The sequence below is a fragment of the Habropoda laboriosa genome, unplaced genomic scaffold (genome assembly GCF_001263275.1).
Source record: "Habropoda laboriosa isolate 0110345459 unplaced genomic scaffold, ASM126327v1 scaffold291, whole genome shotgun sequence".
NCBI classification, from domain to species: Eukaryota; Metazoa; Arthropoda; class Insecta; order Hymenoptera; family Apidae; genus Habropoda; species Habropoda laboriosa.
Window position 1 is genome coordinate 306,114 of NW_017100515.1, and position 23,995 is coordinate 330,108.

At 40.5% G+C, this 23,995-nt stretch overlaps 1 protein-coding gene across 1 annotated transcript in view; it reads left to right on the forward strand.

Annotated features, from left to right (window-relative positions):
* Window positions 1-23,995, forward strand: part of LOC108576502 (DNA N6-methyl adenine demethylase) — a 133,521-nt gene that overhangs the window by 51,118 nt on the left and 58,408 nt on the right. The window contains exon 2 of the mRNA XM_017939511.1: window positions 11,912-11,986. Within this exon, the coding sequence (XP_017795000.1) occupies window positions 11,912-11,986 (75 nt within the window). The remainder of the gene's footprint in view (window positions 1-11,911; window positions 11,987-23,995) is intronic.

Here is a 23,995-nt window from a genome sequence, read left to right on the forward strand (position 1 = left end):
ATTAGATATAGTTGCAAGTATATTGCAGTAAATAAAAAATGTATATAATAAATAAGAAATAGTATATAATAAAATTGCAATAGATTGCAATTTTATTGCAATTTTTCAGATTGCAGCCTTATTGCAATTTTCAGATTGCAATCAATCTATTGCAATTTCAACGCTTATGTCAATATTCTTTTCGCACATTTTCTCACTCAAAATATTCGATCTTCCAGATCGTCGTTATTTTGCACACCTCTTATCATTGTTTGCTCCAAGTTTGCAATTTTCTTATCAGAAAACTACTAAAATTGGACGACAAAACAGACGACACTTGTGATTATTGACACAGAGGGTTAAAACAGAACATCTGTCTGCATTTTTCCTATTAATTTGAAAAATCTTCGATCGATCTATATCAAATTTTGCACACTTACTCTCCAGAAACCCAAACAAACTCTATTCACTCTCCTCGATTTTACCCCCTTCGCACTTTATGATAATTCCACTTACCATCGGTACAGCAGAGTAAAACGATACACTACATGAATTTGTGAATTATGCATCGCTGTGAATTCATTTCAATATGTTATCGCTTCGTTTTCGCATTTCCACAAATGCCGATGTTCTAGATACCAGAAGAATGGATACTAAATTTACTTACACGCCTCACTCGTTCGAAAAGGGTTTAACACAATTATCCGCGCGATCTTTGAAACTACTTAACGCAAATGGACGCAAATCATCAATCCTCGAGCTTACGTTCTTACACGATAGTTCTTCCCTGGAAAAAAACGAAGAAAAACTCTACGTTAATTCACGACGAAAATCATCAATCTCTTTTTTTTCAATCCATCAGCAAAAAGAGAAAAGAGAAAAAAAAATCCCTTCTCACCGTCTTTTCATTTTCTCAAGCATTCGTTAGGCAGCCTCTGCGTTATATATAACTCTTAATTCCTCCCCGAGCGCGCCATAATGGCGCACGCACGTTGCGCCCTCGAAAGTCATCGATTTCGACCGTCGACGCGGAAATAATTCGAGATTATTATTATTTCTTTGCTCGCGGCCGATCGGAATGGCCGACCGATCACCGGTTTAATTTCTCACCGCCACCGACGAATAAAATTCCCTTTTCCTCCTCCTCAAGTTTCACCGATGTGGAGGAATCGTGCCGTTGCTCAATCTCTGTCGATACCGAGAAAGACAAGTTTCGTTCATTTACGTAAACCGATGATGAACGAAATTTGAAGGCGTTTCAAGGTCGTGTGAAATCTCTACGTCATGGAAGATGGTAGATTCTATAAATATTCCATTTCGAGGGGATTATTTCGAGAGAGAGTTTCTTGTATTAGTTGAGGGATTCTCTTCTTTAGGACGTAGAATTCCACACGGTGTTAGGTAATATCGGGTGGAAATGTATCTATGTTGCTAGAATTAACTTTCTAGAGGTGTGTTTTGGTTAATTATAGAATCGATTGAATCGATGATTCTTCGTTAGGAAACGTTGTTTATTCTATTTTAGAATTACGTTAGTTTAACGGATTTTCGTGCGTGAGGTTGCGATGGGGGTTAATCGAAGTTATGGCTGATTGCTGTGTTACACGAATACAAAAATTAGATTATAGAAGAAATGAATTGTTGTGTTACACGAGTGTAAAAATTATTCTGTAGAAAAAATGAATATGTAGCTAATTGCTGTGATGCACAAATACAAAAATTATACTATAGGAGAAATGAGTTTATGGCTAGTTGCTGTGTTACACAAATACAAAAATTATACTATAGGAGAAATGAATATATGGCTAATTGCTATGTTACACAAACATAAAAATTAGATTATAGAAATAATGAATTGCTATGTTACACAAACGTAAAAATTAGATTATAGAAATAATGAATTGCTATGTTATACAAACATAAAAATTAGATTACAGAAATAATGAATTGCTATGTTACACAAATACAAAACTTAGACTGTAGAAGAAATGAGTTTATGGCTAATTGCTATGTTACACAAACATAAAAATTAGATTATAGAAATAATGAATTGCTATGTTACACAAACGTAAAAATTAGATTATAGAAATAATGAATTGCTATGTTACACAAACGTAAAAATTAGATTATAGAAATAATGAATTGCTATGTTACACAAATACAACAATTAGACTGTAGAAAAAATGAATATCGCTGTGTTGCACAAATACAAAAATTACACCATAGAAAAAATGAATATCGCTGTGTTACACAAATACAAAAATTAGATCGTAGAAAAAATGAATTGCTGCGTTACACAAATATAGAAAAAATGAATATTTTTTAACCAAAACAGGAACAGCGGTAAAAAAATGATCAGGTTCACGGTGTTTCTTCTTTTTTTCTACCTTTTTTCGTTCCAATGGCAGTTATACAACAATACCATAGCAACTGGTCGCGTGTTCGTCTACGTCGCCGCATTTCTGCGTATTTCGTATTTACCGCGATCAATATTTCGTGTTTATTGCGAGCAACGCCAATTTAAACTGCCGCGAATTCGAATCGATCCGCTCGGCGGGTAGTAGGCCCCCTCGAAAAGAAATCATCCCTTCGCTCGCTCTGTTTACAGCGCAGTTTAACACTCGACACTGACAAACAAAACAATCGACGCTAATTTTTCAGCGGGAAACAACAAAAATAACACATTTCGAAGTTCGTTTATTGTTCTGTTGCTAAACGGAAGGATAAATAAAAAGTCACTCGATATTTACCAAACTTCCATTGCTTGGATTCCTATTGTTACTCGAAATTACGTAAAGAAAATTCTAATATTTTTGTATTCTATTACCATATGTTTAGGAGTAGTATTTTTTTTTTTTTTTTAATTATTAATGGAAATGCGGCGAAAATATGTCAGGACGTAATTATGGGAGAAAGATCTAAATGAGGGAATGGAAAAGGTGAAAATTAAAAAATTGGAAATAGAACGATAGTTTCGTTAGATATTAGTCTTTTTTGCTTCCCAATTCTATCATTCCTTAATTTTCCTTAAAGTTTGACAATATTCTATTAAGAATGATATAAAACAATGGCTTATTTATGTAGGACTATTTTACCCTAGCACTGTGTTACGAAATGTCCCACTTGAAGTTGACAAAAATGGTTTTCTCTTACTTTAAAAAATAGCTGCGATGAGAGCTGAACCCTTGGTACGAGAAAAATCTCTGTTTTACTGATTCCTCTTCAAAAATTAGGCGTACTGCATAATTTTACCCCAACAAAAAAGCACTGAATAATATAAGAAAAATCTGTATTTTACTGACTTCTCTTTAAAAATGAGGCGTATTGCATAATTTTACCCCAACAGAACTTGCACCTTCCTTTTTATTTTACTTACTCCACTCCGTATCTCCCACGAGAAATGATTTCCGTCTGCACTAAAAGTGTCAACCCCTTCAAATAAATAAATAAAAATCTCGGTTTTACCGATCTCCCTCTAACAACAAGGCGTATTACATAACTTTACCCCAATAGGAAACACAATTCAGATTTGCACTTCCCCTTTTATTTTACTTCCTCCACTTCGTCTCTCCCGCGAATATCTCTTTTAATCTACACTAAAAGTGTCTCTCCCTTGGAATAAACAAATGAATAAATAAAGTGAAACGGATTGTATCGTAGCGGTAGTGTAGGTATCGTTTGGAGGAAAATACCGCGCGGAAAGAGTAGCTTTTGAAAGAGGGAACGAGACAGTGCACGCGGTTGCAAGCGGAGAGTGCACATGGTACGCTCGATAACCTGTCCTTCGGACGTACCTACCATTTTTAACCGTCGCACTTCTAATGGGTGCAACGGCTCTTTCGAACGGCGCGCCGACCATCTGTCGCCCGCTGGATACGCTTTGACGAAATTAAAGTCAGCTGACCGAGAAAACGGACGTTTTTAACTATCGCGGGAACTTTCGACAGCCATTTCTCCTTTCTTCCTTTCTCCAATTTACTATTCCGTCGAATGTCCACTTCCCTTGTTTTTCTTCTCTTTTCTCCTTCTCACCCTTATCTCGAAATAGTATTTCTAGCACTATCGATTTAATCAACGACCACCACGGTTATTGTTCCACGCAACAAGAGGTTCAATTGTTCGCTGATACAACAAGGGGGATGAAATTTCTGGGTGAAAGTTGCTATATCACAACTATTGCGTAATTCGGTGAACGAGGAGCGGCTAATTGCGGTGGTTGCACAGCGATTATGAAATATTTTGGTAATAGAATACGGGGATGAGGAGAATTGTCGCTGAAATTAGACTTGCCGGGGAAAATATATCTGGGACTCTGTTTCAATTGGTAATTTTTATCGTGTCGCACGTGAGATATTCGTGGATCCTTCGGGAATTAACCCTTTGCTGTTGGAGTGCTTTTTGATACTGGTAATTTCGGCACACTTCCGCGGTGAAACTTTAGAAAAGCCAAAATAATTTACGAACTACATGAAATTGATAAGAAAACCCTCGATCGTTTTGTTTGTTTTGCAAAAATTAATTTTCATATTCACGAATTTATTATTTTAAGATGCAGCGAACGGTTCAATCACTCTTGCCACCGTACGTTTCGCAATCAAAAAACTTTTCACAATTGCGCCTGTAACATAGCAGGCAATTCGCGTTGCAAGGCACGCGGTTGCCGGTCGTGCAGGGGTATGAAGTGATTTTGAAGTCACCAGCCGTGCGGTTCTCAGGCGAAATTCAGCGATTCCGCGTGTTGTACGCTGCGTTTCAAGGACACGCGTGTGCGGCACACACGGCCATTGAAAACGCGGACGTTTTGGGGAACGCGTCGCGACGCATTCAACATTTTTATCGCGAATACGCATACCCTCGAATGTGCGCGACACTCACAGAATCGTACTCGCGCGCGCGCGCACGCACGCGAAGAGAATGAAAAGAGCAGACAAAGGGACGAGCGCGGGGGATCTCGATGTTGAATTCTTTCATTAGCCGAAGGACCAGTCACGGAAATCCGGGATTCCGGTGTCGTTTTGTATCGCCCCTTCCCCCCGCCTCTCCTCCTCTCTCCAGTCATCTCCATTTCACGTTTGTCTATACTTTTCCCCATCTTTTTTCTCTCTTTTTCTTTTTACTTGTCCTTTAATTTCATCCCTCTGTTTATTTTTTCCCCCGTGGATACTATCTACTACTTCTGCTGTTAGAATTGGAATTGGTTAGAAACGCGATGTGAAGTAAATTGTGAAAGGGGAAACGACAGAGGATGTGTGTTCGCTGTTGTCGAATTTAGTTTATCAGCAGGCGAATGATTAGAATGAGAAGTTTCTAAACATTTCTACGTCCCGTATAAATTTTTGAGTAAACTGAATTAAAGTATCTCAAGTGAGTGGTAATCGAAAATTGTCCTCTCTTTTTTTAATTTGTCAATGCAGACATTAGATTCGACTGAACTAAATTAAATTTGAAAATTTGCTCTTTTTCAATTTGTCAATTCGTGAGTATCGAGCACCTTTACTAATAAGATCCACAGATCTGATTCTTTGCATTTTCGTTAAGTTAAAAAATCTGCGAAACTTCACTTCAACCAAGAGGCAACTTTCGTTTAATTAATCCGCTTAAGATAGCGTGTTCTATCTTTCTATCAAACTCGAAGCACAATTCGAACGAGGACAGGGAGAGAGAATGAAAAAAGGGAAGAAAATATACGACATTGAGAGATCGGTATCGTGTGGATGGTTGTGAAACGAGGAGAAATCAGAATTTACTATTTCCTCGCAGCGTTTACTGTCAACAGAAGCAGATGTCCCGAACACTAATCATTTCATCTGAACGAACGGGCCCGTGTTTGGTTATAATACCATCTTCCTGGGCAAATGTTCGGCGTCGCCGGGACTTTAGACAAATACAAGAGCCGGCTGCCACCGTGCTGTTTCCTTTTCTTCGTTGTTTGGAATCTCGAAAGTGTATACTGATTTTTCCGCGTTACGCCACCGTGCAGTCTACTTAAACAGCCAACCGTAGGGGCTGGTAACCCTTGAGAGCCGCTTAAATCATGCTGCTCGTTGAAAAGGAATCGCTTCTCTTGACAGAAGAATTTACCAACTGAAAGAGAAAAAGATAGGAATTTAAAGAAAAATTGAAAATGTTGCAGAGGAAGCGATCGAGATACTAACGAAACTTTCGGTGTCTATACTTTTAATAAAGATCATGTTCGTTAATCGAAATATGATCCAAAGTATGATTTCTTCTTTTATTTAAGAAAAAATACTTTACATTTTTATATACAAGGAAATTTCATAAAATATATATCACTTCAATTTCGCGACTAAATTTTTTCCAATTGAAACAAGCAGACACTTGAATTTGATCTTGATTCGAAGTTCACTTTCACGCACAATATTGCATTCAATGATAAAACACTCGATGATCCACCGAAAGTACTGTTTTTCGCTCGAAGCTTTAACTTTGATCTTTAAATGATCGCAGATTCAAGAGAAAAATTTTAAAAGTTTCGCTTATGAAAATAGCCGTTTCGCATGCAACAACCTAATGTAGCCCGTGCAGATGTCAGTTTCAATTTTTCTCGGATACATTAATTTTTTCTTGCGCTAGAAAAAAGTTAGGGAATGGAAGGAACGCGAGTCGAAATCTTTCTTCGTCAAGGTTCGAGCGGGCAACGCGTGTTTCTTATCAAGGGCCGTGCATCTGTCGACCGAAGGTATAAGGAAACGTATTTACGAAATATTTTAATTAGCTTATCATCGAATCGGTGACAGCTGTCGGCGAAGCGCGTGCTTCTAATTGCCGATCTAGACTCCAGATGACGATCGAGGTCCGTTGCTCCTTCCTGCATCGATCCTCTTTTTTTTCTTTTCTTTCTTAATCACCCCGTCACCCTCTTGCATGCATTGTTTCTTTCGAATATTAATTTAACATGCGAAACGCGATGTTAATAAGTCACGTTACAATATTCATTATTTAAAGAAAAGATATTTTCCCTTGACACGTTCGCTGCCACCGGAAAATCGATAGCACGCTGGGTAATGCATTCTGAAACGCATACGGTGCGTCGGTGGCAGCGACCGTGTCGAAGAAGAAAACGATGTTAATAAGTCATTGAAATATTCGATTGTTAAAAAAAACTTTTTTCCTTGACACGTTCGCTGCCACCGGAAAATCGATAGCACGCTAAGCAATGCATTTTGAAACGCATATGGTGCGTCGGTGGCAGCGACCGTGTCGAAGAAGAAAACGATGTTAATAAGTCATTGAAATATTCGATTGTTAAAAAAAACTTTTTTCCTTGACACGTTCGCTGCTACCGGAAAATCTATAGCACGCTAGGCAATACATTGTGTGACGCATATGGTGCGTCGGTGGCAGCGACCGTGTCGAAGAAAAAATTGTTCCACTTCTTTGGAAAAGAGGGAGAAACGAGCAATTTGTATAAAAATATTCATAGTACAAATGCAAGAATAATGCACCGAGGATGTATAATTTTTTCGAAATGGAGATCCTTCGTTGCTATAATCACTGTTCGATTGGACGAGAATAAAAAAAATCCGACGAGCGTGAATTTCCATTGCGAGGGATTTTGTTATGTTCGAAAGGTGAGAAGGAAATGGCGGCGAAAATGACGCGGGGTTATTAAAATTATAACTTATATCTCGCGGCGATATTACGGTACGGTGCGTAACGCATTCATCTCGTAAGACTAATAAGCTAATTATAACGCTGTCAAACACGTGCTTTCTCGTGCATCCCATCCCGTTAACTTCCAAGGAAAGCATCGAACCGGACTTGAAACGTGGGAGAAGAGGCGCAAGCCGGGGAGATCTTCTGGGATATCTTCGATAAATATCGGTTAATACGGTGTCGCGCTTCGTTCTTCGTAAGATTCGATTAGGAAAAAAAAAAGAGGAGAAAAAAATGGAAGATGGAAGGAAAAAAGGGGTTGAACGAGAGAAAAGGGACGAGAGACCCTTCTCACGAAACTCGTTAAAATCGTTATCAAATGTAAACGCAAAAATTATCGCGGAAACAGGTGTGCGATAAGTAATCGATGATACATAACTGGTTCAAAATATATTCAGAAAATATTATTTCAGTTATTGAAGATAGGGATGTCGCGACGAGAGTGGCGTACGATTTGACGTTTCGATATGTCGGTAGCGCAAAATATCATTTCCACGATGATCATTGCGGGTAATCAAGGTGAAAGTACGTTGGGAGGAATTTATGTGTAATTTCGTTTCGGTATCTCTCGATGGCTCAAAATTGCGCTCAAAATTAGCATCTTACAGCGACATATGTCTCAATAGTGTGGTACTAAATGTTCCTCGTAACGAATTCACAAGATAATTTCTACCTATGAGCGTCATTTCGAAGGCTCAAAATTATGCTCAAATTATTCACCCAGTTAATAAATGCAAACGTGAAAAGATAAGAATTTCGTAATTTCATCGTACAATATTCTACTTGACTAGCTCAAAATATCTCGAAACAACCAACGACTCAAACTTTTGCTCAAAATTCATGTTACTCCCAAACCAATCGTCGTCTACACTTAAGTCATTTCTTCGCACAATATTCTACCTTGCAAGCTCAAAATATCCCCTCAAAATATCATCTCAAAACAGTTAAGGACTGAAACTTTTGCTGAAAACGCGTCAACCCCAAATATTCATCCTACTCCCGAACGAATCGTCGACTAGATCTAAAAGAATTGCTCAAAAGGAACATGATGGTGAAAAGAAGAGCCATCCTAGGGAATAATTGGTCGTAGCTGGCTCATCGTGCGTCGCGATGGGGCCTCGAAGGTGGAGAGAGCGTTACGCGGGTCGGGGACAGGACAAAGAGAGAATTTCTTTGCTTGGACGATTAATTACGCCCTCATTCCCGCCCCAAGTGCGGCTCTCTTGACGATGCATCGTCGATATTGACATTTGCCTTGCTTCCCTTACTATTCCCTGTCCCTTGCCCCCTCGCCCCTCTGTTCACCGCCACTTTCACCCTTTTTCCTCTATCCCTCTCTGTCCCTCTAACGATATCGTCCGCGATTTCATCCGCACGCGATCGTTCGCGCTTCCAGCGCCTCGTAGAACGAACGAACGCATGTACGAACAAGTAAATTCAGGCTTGTGTGTGTGTGTGTGTGTGTGAATGTGCGTGCACGCACCCTATACACCCATTCCATCTATACGTACACATGAATACACACTTGTATACCTGGCAGCGTTGTGTCCCCCTTTGCCCGCTGCGTTCTCCTGTTTACCGAGAAACCGCGATATTTACGCGAGAGGGGCTGCGAAGGTGCAACGAGCTGCGGAAAAGCGAGCGAGCTGTGTGCGGAGAAAGAGGAAAAACGCTCTGCGAGCGAAGAAAGCGGCGACGAATCGAAGGGAGAGCCAGAGCTTAACCAGAGAGAGCGTACGACCGAGAGATAGAGAGAGAGATTGTCGATGGAGGGTTCGAGGAAAGAAGAAAGGGTGAGAGAGAAAGAGAGAGAGAGGAATAGGGTGAAAAGTAGAGAGATAGCGTGTGTGTGGTAGGAAAAAAAAGAGAAAGAAAGAGAGATGGAGGGAGAGAGATATGGAATTAAGGGGACACACCCCTATCTTTCGAGCGTACGCTTATCGAATGCACCGACAGTTACGCTTTTCCTCGTCGTTCAGCTTCACCAAGACGGTTCTGTGATGCGAGGCAGCCAGGTAGGTTGGTAGGTAAGCTAGGTAGGTTGGTGGGAATGCGTGTACAAGGGAATTAGACCATAATCGTCCACGCGTGTGCCGCGCGCGCGAAGGGGACGTTTTCCGCCTGCCTCGGACCTCGATGTTCATTCGCGCGGCGGGGATACGCTCTCCACGAGTCTGCTGCACCTTACGCGATGCCCGCTACCACCTATTCCTCTCTTTGGCTCTCCCTGGTCTGTCATTCTCTCTCTCCTTTCTCTCTTTTTCTCTCTGGTCCTTTCTTTCCTTCCTCTTAATTCTGAATCTTTATCTGTCCTCCTTTTTGTTTAAATCTCTCTCTCTCTCTCTCTTTGGCTCTCTTTCTGCCTTGCACTCTTTCTTTGGCTCTCCTTCTGCCTTTCACTCTCTTTCTGTCTCTGATTTTCTCCCTTTCTGCTTCTCCCTTCCTTTTTAGCTCTCTTTTTCTCTCCATCTCTGTCTCTTTGACCACGCATATTCTGCACACCTACTTTTCTTCGGCTTCTCTCCTTCGTCCCTTCGCGAGCCTTGCCTGCGGACTGTCCGTGCACAGAAAAGAAAGTTTCAGCGATTCTGATCGAGATACATACTTACAACGTACGAGACGAGTGGCTTACCTGCAAAGATCCACTCAGATTTTATGTAACAAACAGTGCGCTAAGGATTTTTCATCGTTTTCTGTTCGTTCGCCTCTTCGAATCTTTTATTCGACGCTTCTCTGGAATTCCTTATGAATTTTTTCTTCAATCGCCAATTTTAAGAAAATTATAAAAATGGAAGGAGCGAATTTTAAAATTGAAGTTTAATAGATCTTACCTAATTGAAATTACCTGATAAATAATTCTATCGCTTTCTAGTATTAAAAAGTGAATTTTAATAAATCGTATTTTTGAAATTGCAACGTATACAATGTCAAGTAAATTTGAAAGACGATCTTCCCGCGACGCGTCGCTAGAAAAATCTCGACAGCTCCAGCAGCTCTACAGCAAGCGCCACCTACTCCGTTGTGAACGTAGCCATGCTTCCTTCTGGTTGGTAACGTAGATCTCTGCACTGAGCGACCGTCGACAAGGATCAATGATTCAGTTTGATTAAAAAGAAAGAAAGGACACACTTCTTCTCCCTTACTTTTGTATAATATTCCTCTATTCAAACTTGTTTAAATCTCGTTTCTTTACAACTGCGTAACGTTATTGTGCATATTAAATAAAACTTTATCTTTCATCTTACCGATAGTGGAAACTGCTCACTTTTCCTCAGACAGAAAGCGGAAATTGAAGAAACGTGTACCTTCCGAGGTCCAACATCTGTTATCTCTCAACTCGTCTTTCTCAACCCGTTACGGGATAAAAAAAATTCTCCAAAAAATTGTCAACAACTACTTTCATTGATAGAATTAATCGTCAAATTAATCCTTAATTAAAATACTAGTAATGACACCTTTAAAAAATTCTTCGATACTCTGTAATCAGTCTAATCACCTGCTACAAAAATTTTGCTCTAAATTTCTGATAAGCGAATTTTCACCGAAACACTTTCACTACCAGCAATTATCAAACTAATCTCTATAATTAATACCAATAATTCGACACTCCAAAAAGTCAGTACAATTATCGAGAAAATTTTACTCTACTTTTTCGATACCCATTTTTCACCGAAAAAACAATCAGCAATCATCAGACTAATCCTAACAATCAATCCCCCGCTACTAATACCAAAAATTACACCGTCGAAAAAAATCTTCAACATTGCAAAAAATCGGGATACACAATTATCGAGTAAATTTCACCGGAAATTCGTGGTACACGTTAAACGGGTGAATTTTCACCGTGGTTGAGCCGCGGTGCAATTTCCCCGTTCCAATTAGCCCCGGCCAGAGGCCTCGTTAATATCCCGCCGTCTATGGAGCCCGCGGGCGGCCATCACCATCTTTCGCCCGGGAATCATCTAAAACGTTTTGTCGTCGGGAATCTAATCTAATACCGGTGGCCCTGGAAGGTTATACTTTTATTGGCGCGTCTATTGGGCTTAACGAGGTCAATTGAGGTGATACGGTTGCCTTGATTTTACGATAGTACATCGTCGGGCACGATAACGATCCGAAAGATCCTCCGCGATATGAAAAATCATGGCGAAATCGTGCATGTAGGTGTGTACGATTCAGAAGAGATAGCTTCGTTGCTTCGTCCTTTCTTTTTCTTTTCTTGCTTTTAATCGAGTCTCCCTCGATTGTGTTTCAGCACCTGTACCATCTGCAAACGGGCGAGAGCGCGTTCAGAGAGAGGGGAAGGGGACGAGGCAAAGGTGCAACCAGGGTAAGTAGCCATTTTGGTGCATTTGAATTTCGCTTGAAAATACGAGTAGGAATTTTATTTCTGAATATTTGTGAAAAAATATTGCGTTTTAATTCTGGAAACGGAGACTTGTTTCTCTTTTGTTTCTCTGCGTGAGAAATTTAGCACAAATTTACTTGGAAATCGGAGGAAATTTGTTTCTAGGTATTCGAAAAAATTAATTCGATCGATTTTCTTTTTAATTCGCGGAGTTGAGACTTGGTGTTCTTTTCTTCTTTTTCTACGCGGAGAAATTGTTACAAATTTACTTGAAACCCGGAGGAAATTTGTTTTTCAACGTGTGGAGAAGAAACGAGTTTTTAATCGATAAGATGGAGATTTGCTTTTACTTCGGCAAGTGTAGATCGAATTGTAAAGTTTGTTCGATACCTGAACGTTGCTGTACCAGCGGGAAATTCGTAAACGCGTCGCATTTCGCTAAGAAGGTATCCACCGGAAGTGAAACTTGTATTAACCAGAGAGGAACATTCTTGGAGGCGAAAAAAGACGAAATTGCTAAAAAACCGCGTCTCTTTGACCCAGTTCTTCGTCCCAGCGTTGAACGTTTTAATTAGGTCGCTTAAAAGAATCTTCCTTATTTTCCAGACTACTCTTCAGATTAATATAATACACTCCGTATTTAACCAGAAATCAATAAGAAAATAGTGATTCTTACTGAAATATCATAAACCTTTTTATTTTTCAATTTTCATTTTCACCATCTCCATTGCCTCGTCGAAATCTTTTGGAAACCGTAATACCATCGATATTGTCCTCGGATATTTCCGCGCCATTTCCCCGAGTAATTAGGAAAAAGAAGAAGAAGAAAATGATCCGGAAACACGAGTAACACGACGTGTCTTCCCACCTCTTCCATCGCGTTCTCCCCTTGCCTTGCGAGGGAGACCGCGAAAAGTGGACCGTGAAACCCGTGAATTCGAGCGAGTGACGTTGCTCCGCCTCCCTGTTATTGCGTTTCCGAAAGGTGAACGTTTAAAAAGATGGAGAGAGCGTGGCAGCCGGCAGTCGGAGGGAACGAACGAAAATAGGACGATAAAAGGCGACGAGCCTCGCAATTGGATGGTTTATTCTTTTCCGCGGCTCGTAATCCGCCTTTCCTGCCTTTTCCGCGCCAGATTTCAAAGGGAAGGAGCACCGGCTGATACGCATTTACACCCGCGTTCATCGTGCTTCTCGTTTCCGGTTCCAGCGTCAATTTCTTCTTCTTTCCTTTCATTTTCTCCCTCTGTTTCGCTTTTTGGTTTCTTTCTTTTTCTTCCTACTCGTCGTTTCCCTTCTGTTTCTTTCAGCGTACGTACTACTCTCTTTCGAGCACGCTCGGCTCGCCACTTATCCGTCACGTTTCTAATTCTAGAAACGCGGTAACGCACGAGTAAACGGCCTTCTGTTCCTCGACACTCGAAAATCTCCGATGATCATTTCGAATTGGCTCTGCCTCTTCGTCGTGCTGGTGTTCAAGTGAATTTGATGGAGAGCGTGAGAGGCAAGGGTACAACTGTGTCTACAGCTTTGAATTTGCTCTTTCTTAAGATCTCATTTTGAAAATTAGAAAATTGGAGAAGTTGCAGTATGTTTCCACATGATTGAAAAGTAGATGGGGAGAGTTCCCCTAGGGCCGGACGCTTAAGGTTTCTCTTAAATAAATCCCTCTACCTGTGCACACGCGACTGAAACGCGTAGAAAACTCATTTTTATTCCTGTTCGCGGAATAACGGCTCCGCAGCGTTTCAATTATCGCAGATATAGCTAATGTCCGATATTAGGTGCCGGCGTTAAGGGAACCCCCCCGCTACATGGATATTATCTCGCGAATTTTCTCCTCCGAGCAGATTTCATTTTGAAAATTAGAATAGTCAAAGAATATTTCCACACGACCGAAAAGTTAGGTATATGGATATTATCTCGCGAATTTTCTCCTCCGAGCAGATTTCATTTTGAAAATTCGAATAGTTGAGAAATTATTTCACACGATTGGAAAGTAATTACACGGATGTTATCTGACGAATTTCTCCTCCAAGTAGATTTCACTTTGAAAATTAGAAAAAAAATTGAAAAAATAGTTGTTGCACATATTCCAACAGCGGTTACGTTAATTTTTTCAACGGAGACAAAATGGAGCCTTAATGGAGCCCAAAATGGAAACTTAAATCGGCCCGATTTTTCGTTAGCCACTCTCCGGTTGCTTGTTTTTCCTTTTTTCACGTACATAATAGAAGTCGGAATCCGGGGAACAGCGGTCGATTCGAAAGGGAAAAAATGACGGCGTTGAAACGGAAGAGAGTGGTTGGAACGGTGCGCGAAGTTATGTTTGCTTTTGCCGCGCCGCTTTTTAAACAGTCCCGTGGTCGGCGCGGACTTGGCTAAATTTGATTGTCTTGGCCGTGGCTGCGCAAAATTTTCCCACCTTCCGTCCGGAATCGTAGAACAAACAGAGGGTTGCGCGAATAAATCACGGCAACGTGACCGCGGAAATTTGTAAAAATGATAAAACGATGAATTCGATGTTGATTGTTCGACGTGGAAACTAAATAAAAGCGAAGTGAACAAGCGAAGCTACGATAAATCGTGTGAATCGATTGAAACTTAATTTGAGGTGCATCGATCGACGAAAGAAGTTAGAAACAGAAGGAACAGACCGAAGTTAGAAGAGAATCTTCATTTTCAATTGTTCCGTGTAACGCGTCCTATTCGACGAGATACGTAACACCGAGCGGACAATTGTTCCAGCTATAAAATTCCTCCGTAAACAATTTCCCCATCCGAAGAACACTTCTTCACTGTCTGATACATCATTTTCAACGCGGAACTCGACTTCCCAGATGAAATACCTCTTCATCTTCCCGGCGGAATAATAAAAAACTACAGAGCACGCGATGAAAATGAAAAGGAAGAGATGCGAGATCAATTGAAGGCTTTAGTGCGAGAATAGGTTATCTTCAGAAGTGAAGATTTTTCAGGGAATGAGAGAACAGCCCCAAAAATGAAAAATCCAATTTTTTTATAGGAATTACATTACAATGCATGAAGATTCTTCAGAAGAAACTCACTTTTTTTCTCAACTCTAAAAGTAACAGATTTTTCTCGAAATCAGAAATTCCATTTTTTTGTTATTTCTTTAAAGTAATTATACTGTAACAAGTAAAGATTATTCAGGGTATGAAGTAACCTTGCTCAAATTTTTTGCATCTCTAATTTCTCGATGCTAAATGAAAATTCCTCAGAAAATGGTAGAATTCTCCCAAAAATCAGAAATTCACTCCCTCGAGGAAACCCAATTTCCTCAAATAACTATACCAATCGTAGAACTTCACTCTTCCTCCAAAAGATCGAATTTCTCCTCACGATACTACATTCTAACCTAAAAAATATCCGAAAAAACGAAGCCGACCACTTTTCCCACATTTCCCAAGAAACTCTTCACTCGAAACCCCACAAATTTTCGTAAACGAGAAACGAACAGTCACGGAAAAGATCCATCGTTAAGCTCGATTCTCATCGATCTCCATCGATCCACAACCGCGAAGAAACGAAATTTCATTCTTCCTCTCTTCTTCTCCTGAAATTTCCATCGAGCTACAAGAGAGAGAGAGAGAGAGAGAGCAGGTGAGGCGAAGGGAGGGAAACGTTTCGAATAAATTTCTTGGCAGTCACCGAGCGGCACGGAGGAGTTTCAGAACTGACATTAAGCAACCGGGGTGGGTAGGGTATTGATCGACGCGGGGCGCGCGTGTGCGCCCTGCACCGCCATGTTTAAAATGTGTTCCAGCTGCAAGTGTAATCTGGCCACCGTTGCATTTCACCGGCTGGCAAGAACACCGCGAAGATACACCCGCCGTTTCCTACCTAACTCGTCCTGTACTCGACCTTCCTGTCCATTTATCCGCCACCATTTATATCCACCTTGTACACCACGGGAAACCGCCGATCGTTTCTTCTTCTTCTTCTTCGCGCCCTGCCGAACGAAAACTTCACGCCCGCCCGCGCGATCCATTTTTCAACGGCCGCTTCCGGTGGAAATAATTCGACCGACTTCCCTCGCTCACAGGTCATCGACGAAATTGCTTTGGAACGGGGGGTTTCCTTCGGCAGTTGGAGAAACGATTTTCTTTTCTTTTTGCCGATGTGCCATCTTGGGTAATTGATGGAAGTACTAAGATTAATTTTTTGAGAGATTGTAGGGTGTTAGTGTTGAAGTTAAAATTGTGAAAATTAGGTATTTTGAGTTTAAGAGGAATTAGCGAGTACACGTTTGTCGGATTTAGTATTTTTATAGTGAATCTGTGAAGAATATTTTGGGGCACCGTACTCCCCTTATTTGCGATTAGTAGAGCGTATTATTAGAGGAATAATTCTTGTTCCGAAGAAACTAAAAGAATTGCAATTTCTTTTGCTTTTCATTTGAGATATCGATCAGAATTTGGCCCTGATACTTGAAATTTTTCGAACCACTATTTCCTCTGAATCGTTTTGAGGAGGAATACCGAGTGTATTCGAAGAAACTAAAAGAATTACAATTTTTCTATTTTTTATTTTAAACATGGACCAGAATTTGGCTCTATTAGAATTTATGGTAATAAATTAAAAGATATTAGTCGAATTATAAATACTTCTTTATTTTGATACGCGAGGAAGGCACGTCGCTACGCAATTGATAAAACAAACACCGACAAGACGCTGAGAAAAAAAAACATAGCGTCACGCGTACTAAACAGATGGTTACTATGTCATTTTTCTATATATGTATGTTGATCATTTTTGCTGGTACTGTTACACAAACACACACTCGTTTCTCCTAATAATCCAACACTAACATTTACAGTTTCTAATTAATATTCTCTCTGAACCATTTTAAGGAGGAATATCGAGTGTATTCTGTCAGAAAGTACTCTAACTCAGCGTAGAGTGGGCGTAAAATTAAACGTTTCTACGTTCTCGCAACAGTGTATTTTACACGAAGACTATTTCCGCGTTGTCTGAGCGTCGTTCCCAAAAAGTGGGCTTCGAGGGTCTCGCGAAGAGTGCGTACGCGTCGTCCTACCGATCCCTGTCCACCCCTACGCGAACAGGCCCAGGGAGAGACCCAAAGGGGCGGAGTCACCCCCACCGAGCGCGCTGGGCCTGGCTTCAAGGTGCTCGCTTCACCGTCTTCGGGACGGATTTTCTCACAATTCGAAGAAACTAAGAGAATGGAAATTTTTCTGTTTTCCATTTTAAACATCGACCAGAATTTAACTCTAACATTTACATTTTCTAATTAACATTCCCTCCGAATCGTTTTATCTGTTTCTCTTTCCGTGTTTAGCACAGAGCGGAATATTGTTGATCGATTTGAAATCGGGTTCGTTGTAAATGAAACGGAATGAATGATCATTTGTAATAGTTAAAGTACGTTGCGATCGTTGCTGCGTTGGAATATTTTCACAATGAAACGATATTAATAGAAACGATTTCTTGGAAACTAGTTTGCAACGTTCGTTTCGATATCTCTCATATACGGCCTCGTTGAACGTTCCGCAAACGTTATTACATAGTATACTACGAGTCATTAAAAGTTTCTTCGATAAGATCGCTGCCGTATCGAGCTTCTCCTCCGTGGTTTCCGCGAATCTTTGCTCCGTCGTGATAATGGAATCTCTCGTTCGAACCTCCTCTCTTCCTTATTGATCAAACACAAAACTGGATGTAATTCAGCAACAACGTCGAAACAGTCAAGTTTGATTGCTTTTCCCTCGGCGAAATCCGTTTCCAAACCCAATTCCATTATGAATGAAACAATCTTCCATTTCGTGAAACGAATTTAATTTCCCCCGCCCATATCGCCCCGCGTCTTCTTAAAAATTCAACCTGGTATTTCTAAGGCGATGGAGAACTTGGAAACGGTTCGAAGGAAAATTCACTTGGGGAACAAAGCGAAGTTGACAAATAACGAAAATCGTTACTCTGATATTTTAGAGGAAGAATAATCGAAAATTCGAATTAAAAATTCTGCCTTTGACAAATTTCATTGAGAAACACTATAATATTCTACAATAGAAGTTTTCCATAAAGAATGAAATTTCCCTTCGTCCAATATTTTCCAGCAATAATAATGGAAAATTGAAATATTCCATTAAAATTTTTGGCTTTGACAAATTTCATTGAGAAACAGTATAATATTCCACAATAGAAGTTTTTTGTAGAGAATGAAATTTCCCTTCGTCCAATATTTTCCAGCAAAAATAATGGAAAATTGAAAATTCCATTAAAATTTTTGGCTTTGACAAATTTCATTGAGAAACACTATAATATTCCGCAATAGAAGTTTTTTGTAAAGAATGAAATTTCCCTTCGTCCAATATTTTCCAGCAATAATAATGAAAAATTGAAAATTCCATTAAAATTTTTGGCTTTGACAAATTTCATTGAGAAACAGTATAATATTCCGCAATAGAAGTTTTTTGTAAAGAATGAAATTTCCCTTCGTCCAATATTTTCCAGCAAAAATAATGGAAAATTGAAATATTCGATTAAAAATTCCACCTTTGAGAAATTTTGTTCAGAAACATTATACTATTCAGTAATCATCCCTTAAACAGAGATTCTCCACAAAAAATGACGCTATCCATCACTCCAGTATTTCCCAAACAAAAATGTCAATGAATAATCCCACCATTCAGAAATTCCATTCAGAAACAACGCAAATATTCGACAATCATCCCTTAAACACAGGTTCTCCATAAAGACCGACATATCCCTTCACGTCGATCCAATAATTCCCAAGAAGCCTTCATCGTCCACTTTCCATCGAAGACAACCGTATAATTTAATCCATAGTCACCCAACGAAACAGCCATGACTACCGCCTACGTTATACTTTCTTCATTATCTCCTCTGTTAACAGTTGAACTTTCGTTAATTCCTGGCAATTCTGTCACGTTCCTCGATATAGGTGTACACCAGTGGCACGCATCGATCCGTAATAATAATTGATAAGGTGTGTAAAGTTGTCGTTGGTCATGAAACGATATATAGAGACGGAGGGCGTCGGGACGCCACGCGTTTTCCAAGTAGAACCTGTATATATGTATTTATGTGTATGTGTACGTGTACGAACGCATAGCAGCGCGGCTGATTTATATCGCGCCAACGTTCGACGAGCTTTTGATATCTTTGTGGCTGGCGGTATCGATCGGTCTCATAGAACCGTGCACACGTGTACCACCGGCACCTGTGCCGGCGCAACGTCTTCGTGACAGAACGCAATTCCGCTTTTTCGCTGTTTCAATTTATACCGGTCGCGCGATCGATGGCCTCTGACGCCGTTCCAGGCCCGAGCGACGCCTGCTGCTCGCTCATTCGTCAACTTTCGATCGTCGAATGTTTTTTTAAGCTCAGACTCGTTGATAAATCCTTCTTCGTCTTTCTTCGTTTGTTCGTCTTTTGACGAGGAATTGAACGAGCGGGGAGGTGGAGAAGATTGCACTGTGCTTAACTGTAGAAAAATTGACAGCGTTCGTTTGTTATACCAAGAGGGAAATTGAGGATTAATGTGAAATTATTTTTGGAAACGTTGGTAATTCCCAAATGATTAATATTATTTTGATTCGGATTGTAGTGAAATTTTTCATCGAGTAGAATTCAGGATCGTGTTGTGTTCGCAGTGAATAAGTCATTATAGATTTGGAGAAAAATTGGAATGATTCTTGGAATTTTTCAAAGGTTCCTTAATTTTCTCCTCGATTTTTTCACGAATAAATTCGTTATTGCCTCGAGGAACACGCGAATTGGTCATACGTAGAAATTGTCGGTGACAGCGAAGATCGGAGTTTATGGTTTCGCGATAGGAAGCAAAGTGGAGGATCGATCAGGAAGATCCGAGGGGGACTTGTTGCCTTTTCTCTATTATTAATGTTCTTTGACGATCCCACCGTCTTTGTGCGCGTTTCAAGTGCCTCCGTGGCTTCTAAAGAAGAGTACGTGTCTTTTTTGTTGGAGGAAGGAAGTGACCTTTATACAGAAACAACTCCACCCACGAGGAAATCGTTATTAAAACACGACGCACGGTGTCGCGTAACTTTTATCCTCGTCTTCCTTAAAAATAGCAGTCTCGAATTACTCGATAGCGCTAATCAAACATCTCCGTCTCTCTCGAAACCTACAAAAGCTCTACAAAACTGCAACCAAAGACGTAAAAATCGAGCATCTAAAAAGCGATTAAATCGCAGATTCCAAATTCGACAAAAATCCACCTAAAAAAATATATATCTACGCAAAAAAAAAAAGGAAAAACTCGAATGGGTGAGAAAGTTCCTTTCCAAGTAAATCCGCAAAAGCAATTAAATCGAAAATTGCAAATTCACCCAAAGATCAATAGTCGTCAGATTGAACAGGTTCAAATCGTTTCCGTAGAAAATCGAGGCCGGCGTTCCCCTATTTTCCGAACGATCTAATCCAAAATCAATGCGAATTGGCAGTCGATGAATTTCGGTCAGCAAGTTGAAAGATCGAACCGCGTGTATCCTGGGCGAAATAATTAGCGGTCTTCCTCCGTCGACCGCCGCCACCCTCTCTTTTCCCTGTTCTCCACCCTCCTCGTACCTTCTCACCCTTCCTCCCTCCTCCCACTTCCATCAGCCTGGTTTTCGCCCCCACCTCCTTTCGTCGACACTGGCTAAATTGCATTAGGTCGAGGAAACGAGGAGGGGGAGCGCGTAGAGGGGTGCGTTGTTGGCGGCACCGACGGCGGCAGAGGTGTCGGTGCACGCCATCTTGAATTCGCGAACAATGTGTCGGCTCCAAAGGTTCCGACCGGCAGAAAACGAAGACGAACCTGCCCGCGAATATCGATCGGTCGCGGCACGAATAAAATGCTAATTCTTCTCTCCCTCTGCCCTCTCCTCCTCCTCATACCCTCTCTCTTTCTCTCTTCGTTCGCTTCATTTGTCGAGGCTTCTCTCTCCTTTTGATTCTCGTCCTTCTCTCTCTCTTCGTTCACTTCGTTTGTGGACGCCTCTGTCTCTCCTTGGTTCTCCTCTCTTTCTGTCTCTCCCTCTCCCTTTTTGGTTCTCTCCCTCTCTTTGGTTCTCTCTCCCTTTGGTTCTCTCCTTCTGTCTCTCCCTCTCTCTTCCTCTCTTTATATATGCGCGTTCGACTTTTGCCCTTTTTTTCGTGTACGACATATAGGTCGTTTCTTCGTCGGAGCCCCGGGAATATTGGTCAGATTGTGGGGAAATGACGAAAGCGGTATGGTAATTGGCAACTGTTTTATATCATCATACATTTAGGAAGGATGTGAAAAAAAAGGGGTTCCAATTGATCATCGGCCACGGCCAATTTTCCGACGTTATTGTCCGCGCGTGCAGGCGGAGAGAGGAGAATCGAAGCGATCGGGGTGTGTACGAAGACCCTCAAAAGAGCGGCGAAACTCGAGGGGGTGGAACGTTCGCGAAGCCAGCAATTTTTTCTTTGACAGTTGCCCGCGTGGACGAAAGTGCTGTTTACAAACGACTAAAATGCACCGGGACGTCAATTTACAGCTCGGTTTTTATCGAACAAACTGAAAGATCTAATTTCTTTTTATTTCAACAATTAAAACATAATTTATACTTAACGAAAGTAATAAATTACACTTTTTCATATAATCCGATTAATTTCGTGTCGATTAAGATCGAGGAGCTTGGGTGATTGTAATATCGAAGGAGAGATTGGTCGAACGGATAAGAAGGGGAAATTAATAATTGAACGCTGAGTGGAGGGGAGGGGAAAAAAGGCAGGAATTTGGGTGGATCGTTGAATAGGAACGAGCCAGTTGGCAGCATGCCCACCGCGAACTGGATCATTAGTGCGAATCTGAAGAATGGTACGGACGAAATTGTGATTCGGTGCATAAGTGTGCCAGATGAGGGGATTTTCCAATCGCGCCGTGTATAGAGGTTGAAAGATCCAAGTTTCGCGTGTACAGCCCAGCCTCCGTCGAAACAATTTAACGTTCCAACGTTTCGTATCATTTTATGAATACGAAATGTACATCGTTATTAAACATCGGCCAAATACGACCCGATATTAAAATACATTTTTACCAAATTTAATAACGTTTCTTCCGCATCGTGCGCATTTCCCAATTAATTCCAGGGTATTAAAAAGATTCAACGATTTTCACAATATCGAATATAAATTACGCTTGAAATTCATTTTTAGGTGATTTATTTTGAAAGATTTTACCAAATTTAATAACTTTTCTGTTTAATAATGTAAATTTCCGAATGAATTCCAAGTTATTAAGAGAATTCGATGAATTAAAATCAATTTTTAGGGCACACTTTTTAAGAAATTTTGCAAAATCATATAACTTTTCTGTTTAACAAAGTAAGTTTCCAAGTTAATTCAACGTTATTGGAAAGATTCAACGATTTTAAAAATATACAGTTTTTAGGTAATTTTTTTGAACAAATTTTGCCAAATTTAACATTTCTGTTGCACATTCTTAGAAAGATTCAGCGACGTAATTAAAATGACATTTTCTACTCCAAAATAAAAGTAACAATTCTTCTTATCTAAATTTCTCCGAAACGTCCGATCGAGCACCGAAAAACGCAAGCCTGAATTTTCCATTAAGCGTTGGCTACACCATCGAAAACGCGACGCGGAATTATTTACGGGCGTTTCTTCTTGCGAGACCGGCCGCGACGTAATGGAACCGTGGCGAACTCTTGCCTGTAATTTTCGTGATTAGGATAATTAAGTTCCGCGCTGTGCGAAATAATCGAGTCAGAACGAACGGTGACATTATTTATGGCCGGTTCCAGCGAACTTTCCGACCTCCTGCGAATTTCTACTCGAGACTACGTATATACACCGTCGCTTCCTCCTCCTCTTTCTCCACCTTCTTCCTCGATCGTCCGATTTTTCATCTCGATAAGGATATCAAACGATTAATGAGATTTTAATTACCAATTGTCGTGCTGACGTTCGCGCGTCTTCGATCGCAAATGGTTTTGTTCCGTGCTTTCGGAGATTTCAACGCGTGGAACTGATTTTCGAACATTTTTATTCGACTGCGGAGTCGTCTGTTCTTTCGAGAAATCTGAAAATTTAGCGAAACGAAAGAGTAGAAGTTAAATCAAATTTTAATATTTTTTGTATTATTTTTGGGATTTCTTTTTTTCACGAATAATCTTTCAATCTTTAGATTTGGTGTTTGGCATAGTCGGAACAAGATGAATTATTTCACTGGGCAATTTTCAAATTACACACGACACTCGATTATCGTTATTGGCTGTTAATTAATCAAGAAACATGAATCGGGTAATTGGGGCACAATTTCCGTTCTGGGTCTCGCTTGAGCCTTTCTCTTGTCTTATCTGGTCTCGCGGATAAGATAGCGCAGCCCTCGTATTTTCCAATGAACGAGTTCAGATAACACCGGTCATTATTCACCCAACTAAAAAACCTCTTCAATTTTCAACGAACGCAGACAAAAAGTGTTCGTCGATCATTTCACGAAAACGTTATTCATTCGATCGAATAAACCAAACGGACGTGAAAAATCTCGATTTAAACGACCTCGACGTTACAAAACCACTTTGGTGAAGGAATGAAATTTCATCGATTGAAGAACATTTCTCCGGAGAAAAATTAATTCGTTAAAAATTGATCAATTAACTCTGGCTGAGCGTGTGATAAATTTCACAACGGTTCACGTCGATTACGCGAGTTTCTCGAGCGTTCTGCACCTTTGAAGAAGATTCTGGGTGAACGATGATCGATGCGTCGTTACGATTCCTCCACCGCTTAGTTATCAGCGTTGCACCGACGCCTCGAATAAATATTTGCCTTGCGATAGCGTCGCTGAATGACGCCACGTTCTGTTTAGATTATTACATAAATCTCGTTTCCTCCGTGGGACAGGTAACTTCTGTAAAAATAGAAGCCTGCACGAGTTCGTAATTCTACACCGATGATTATTTACCCGCGCTTTAATCATCTACACGT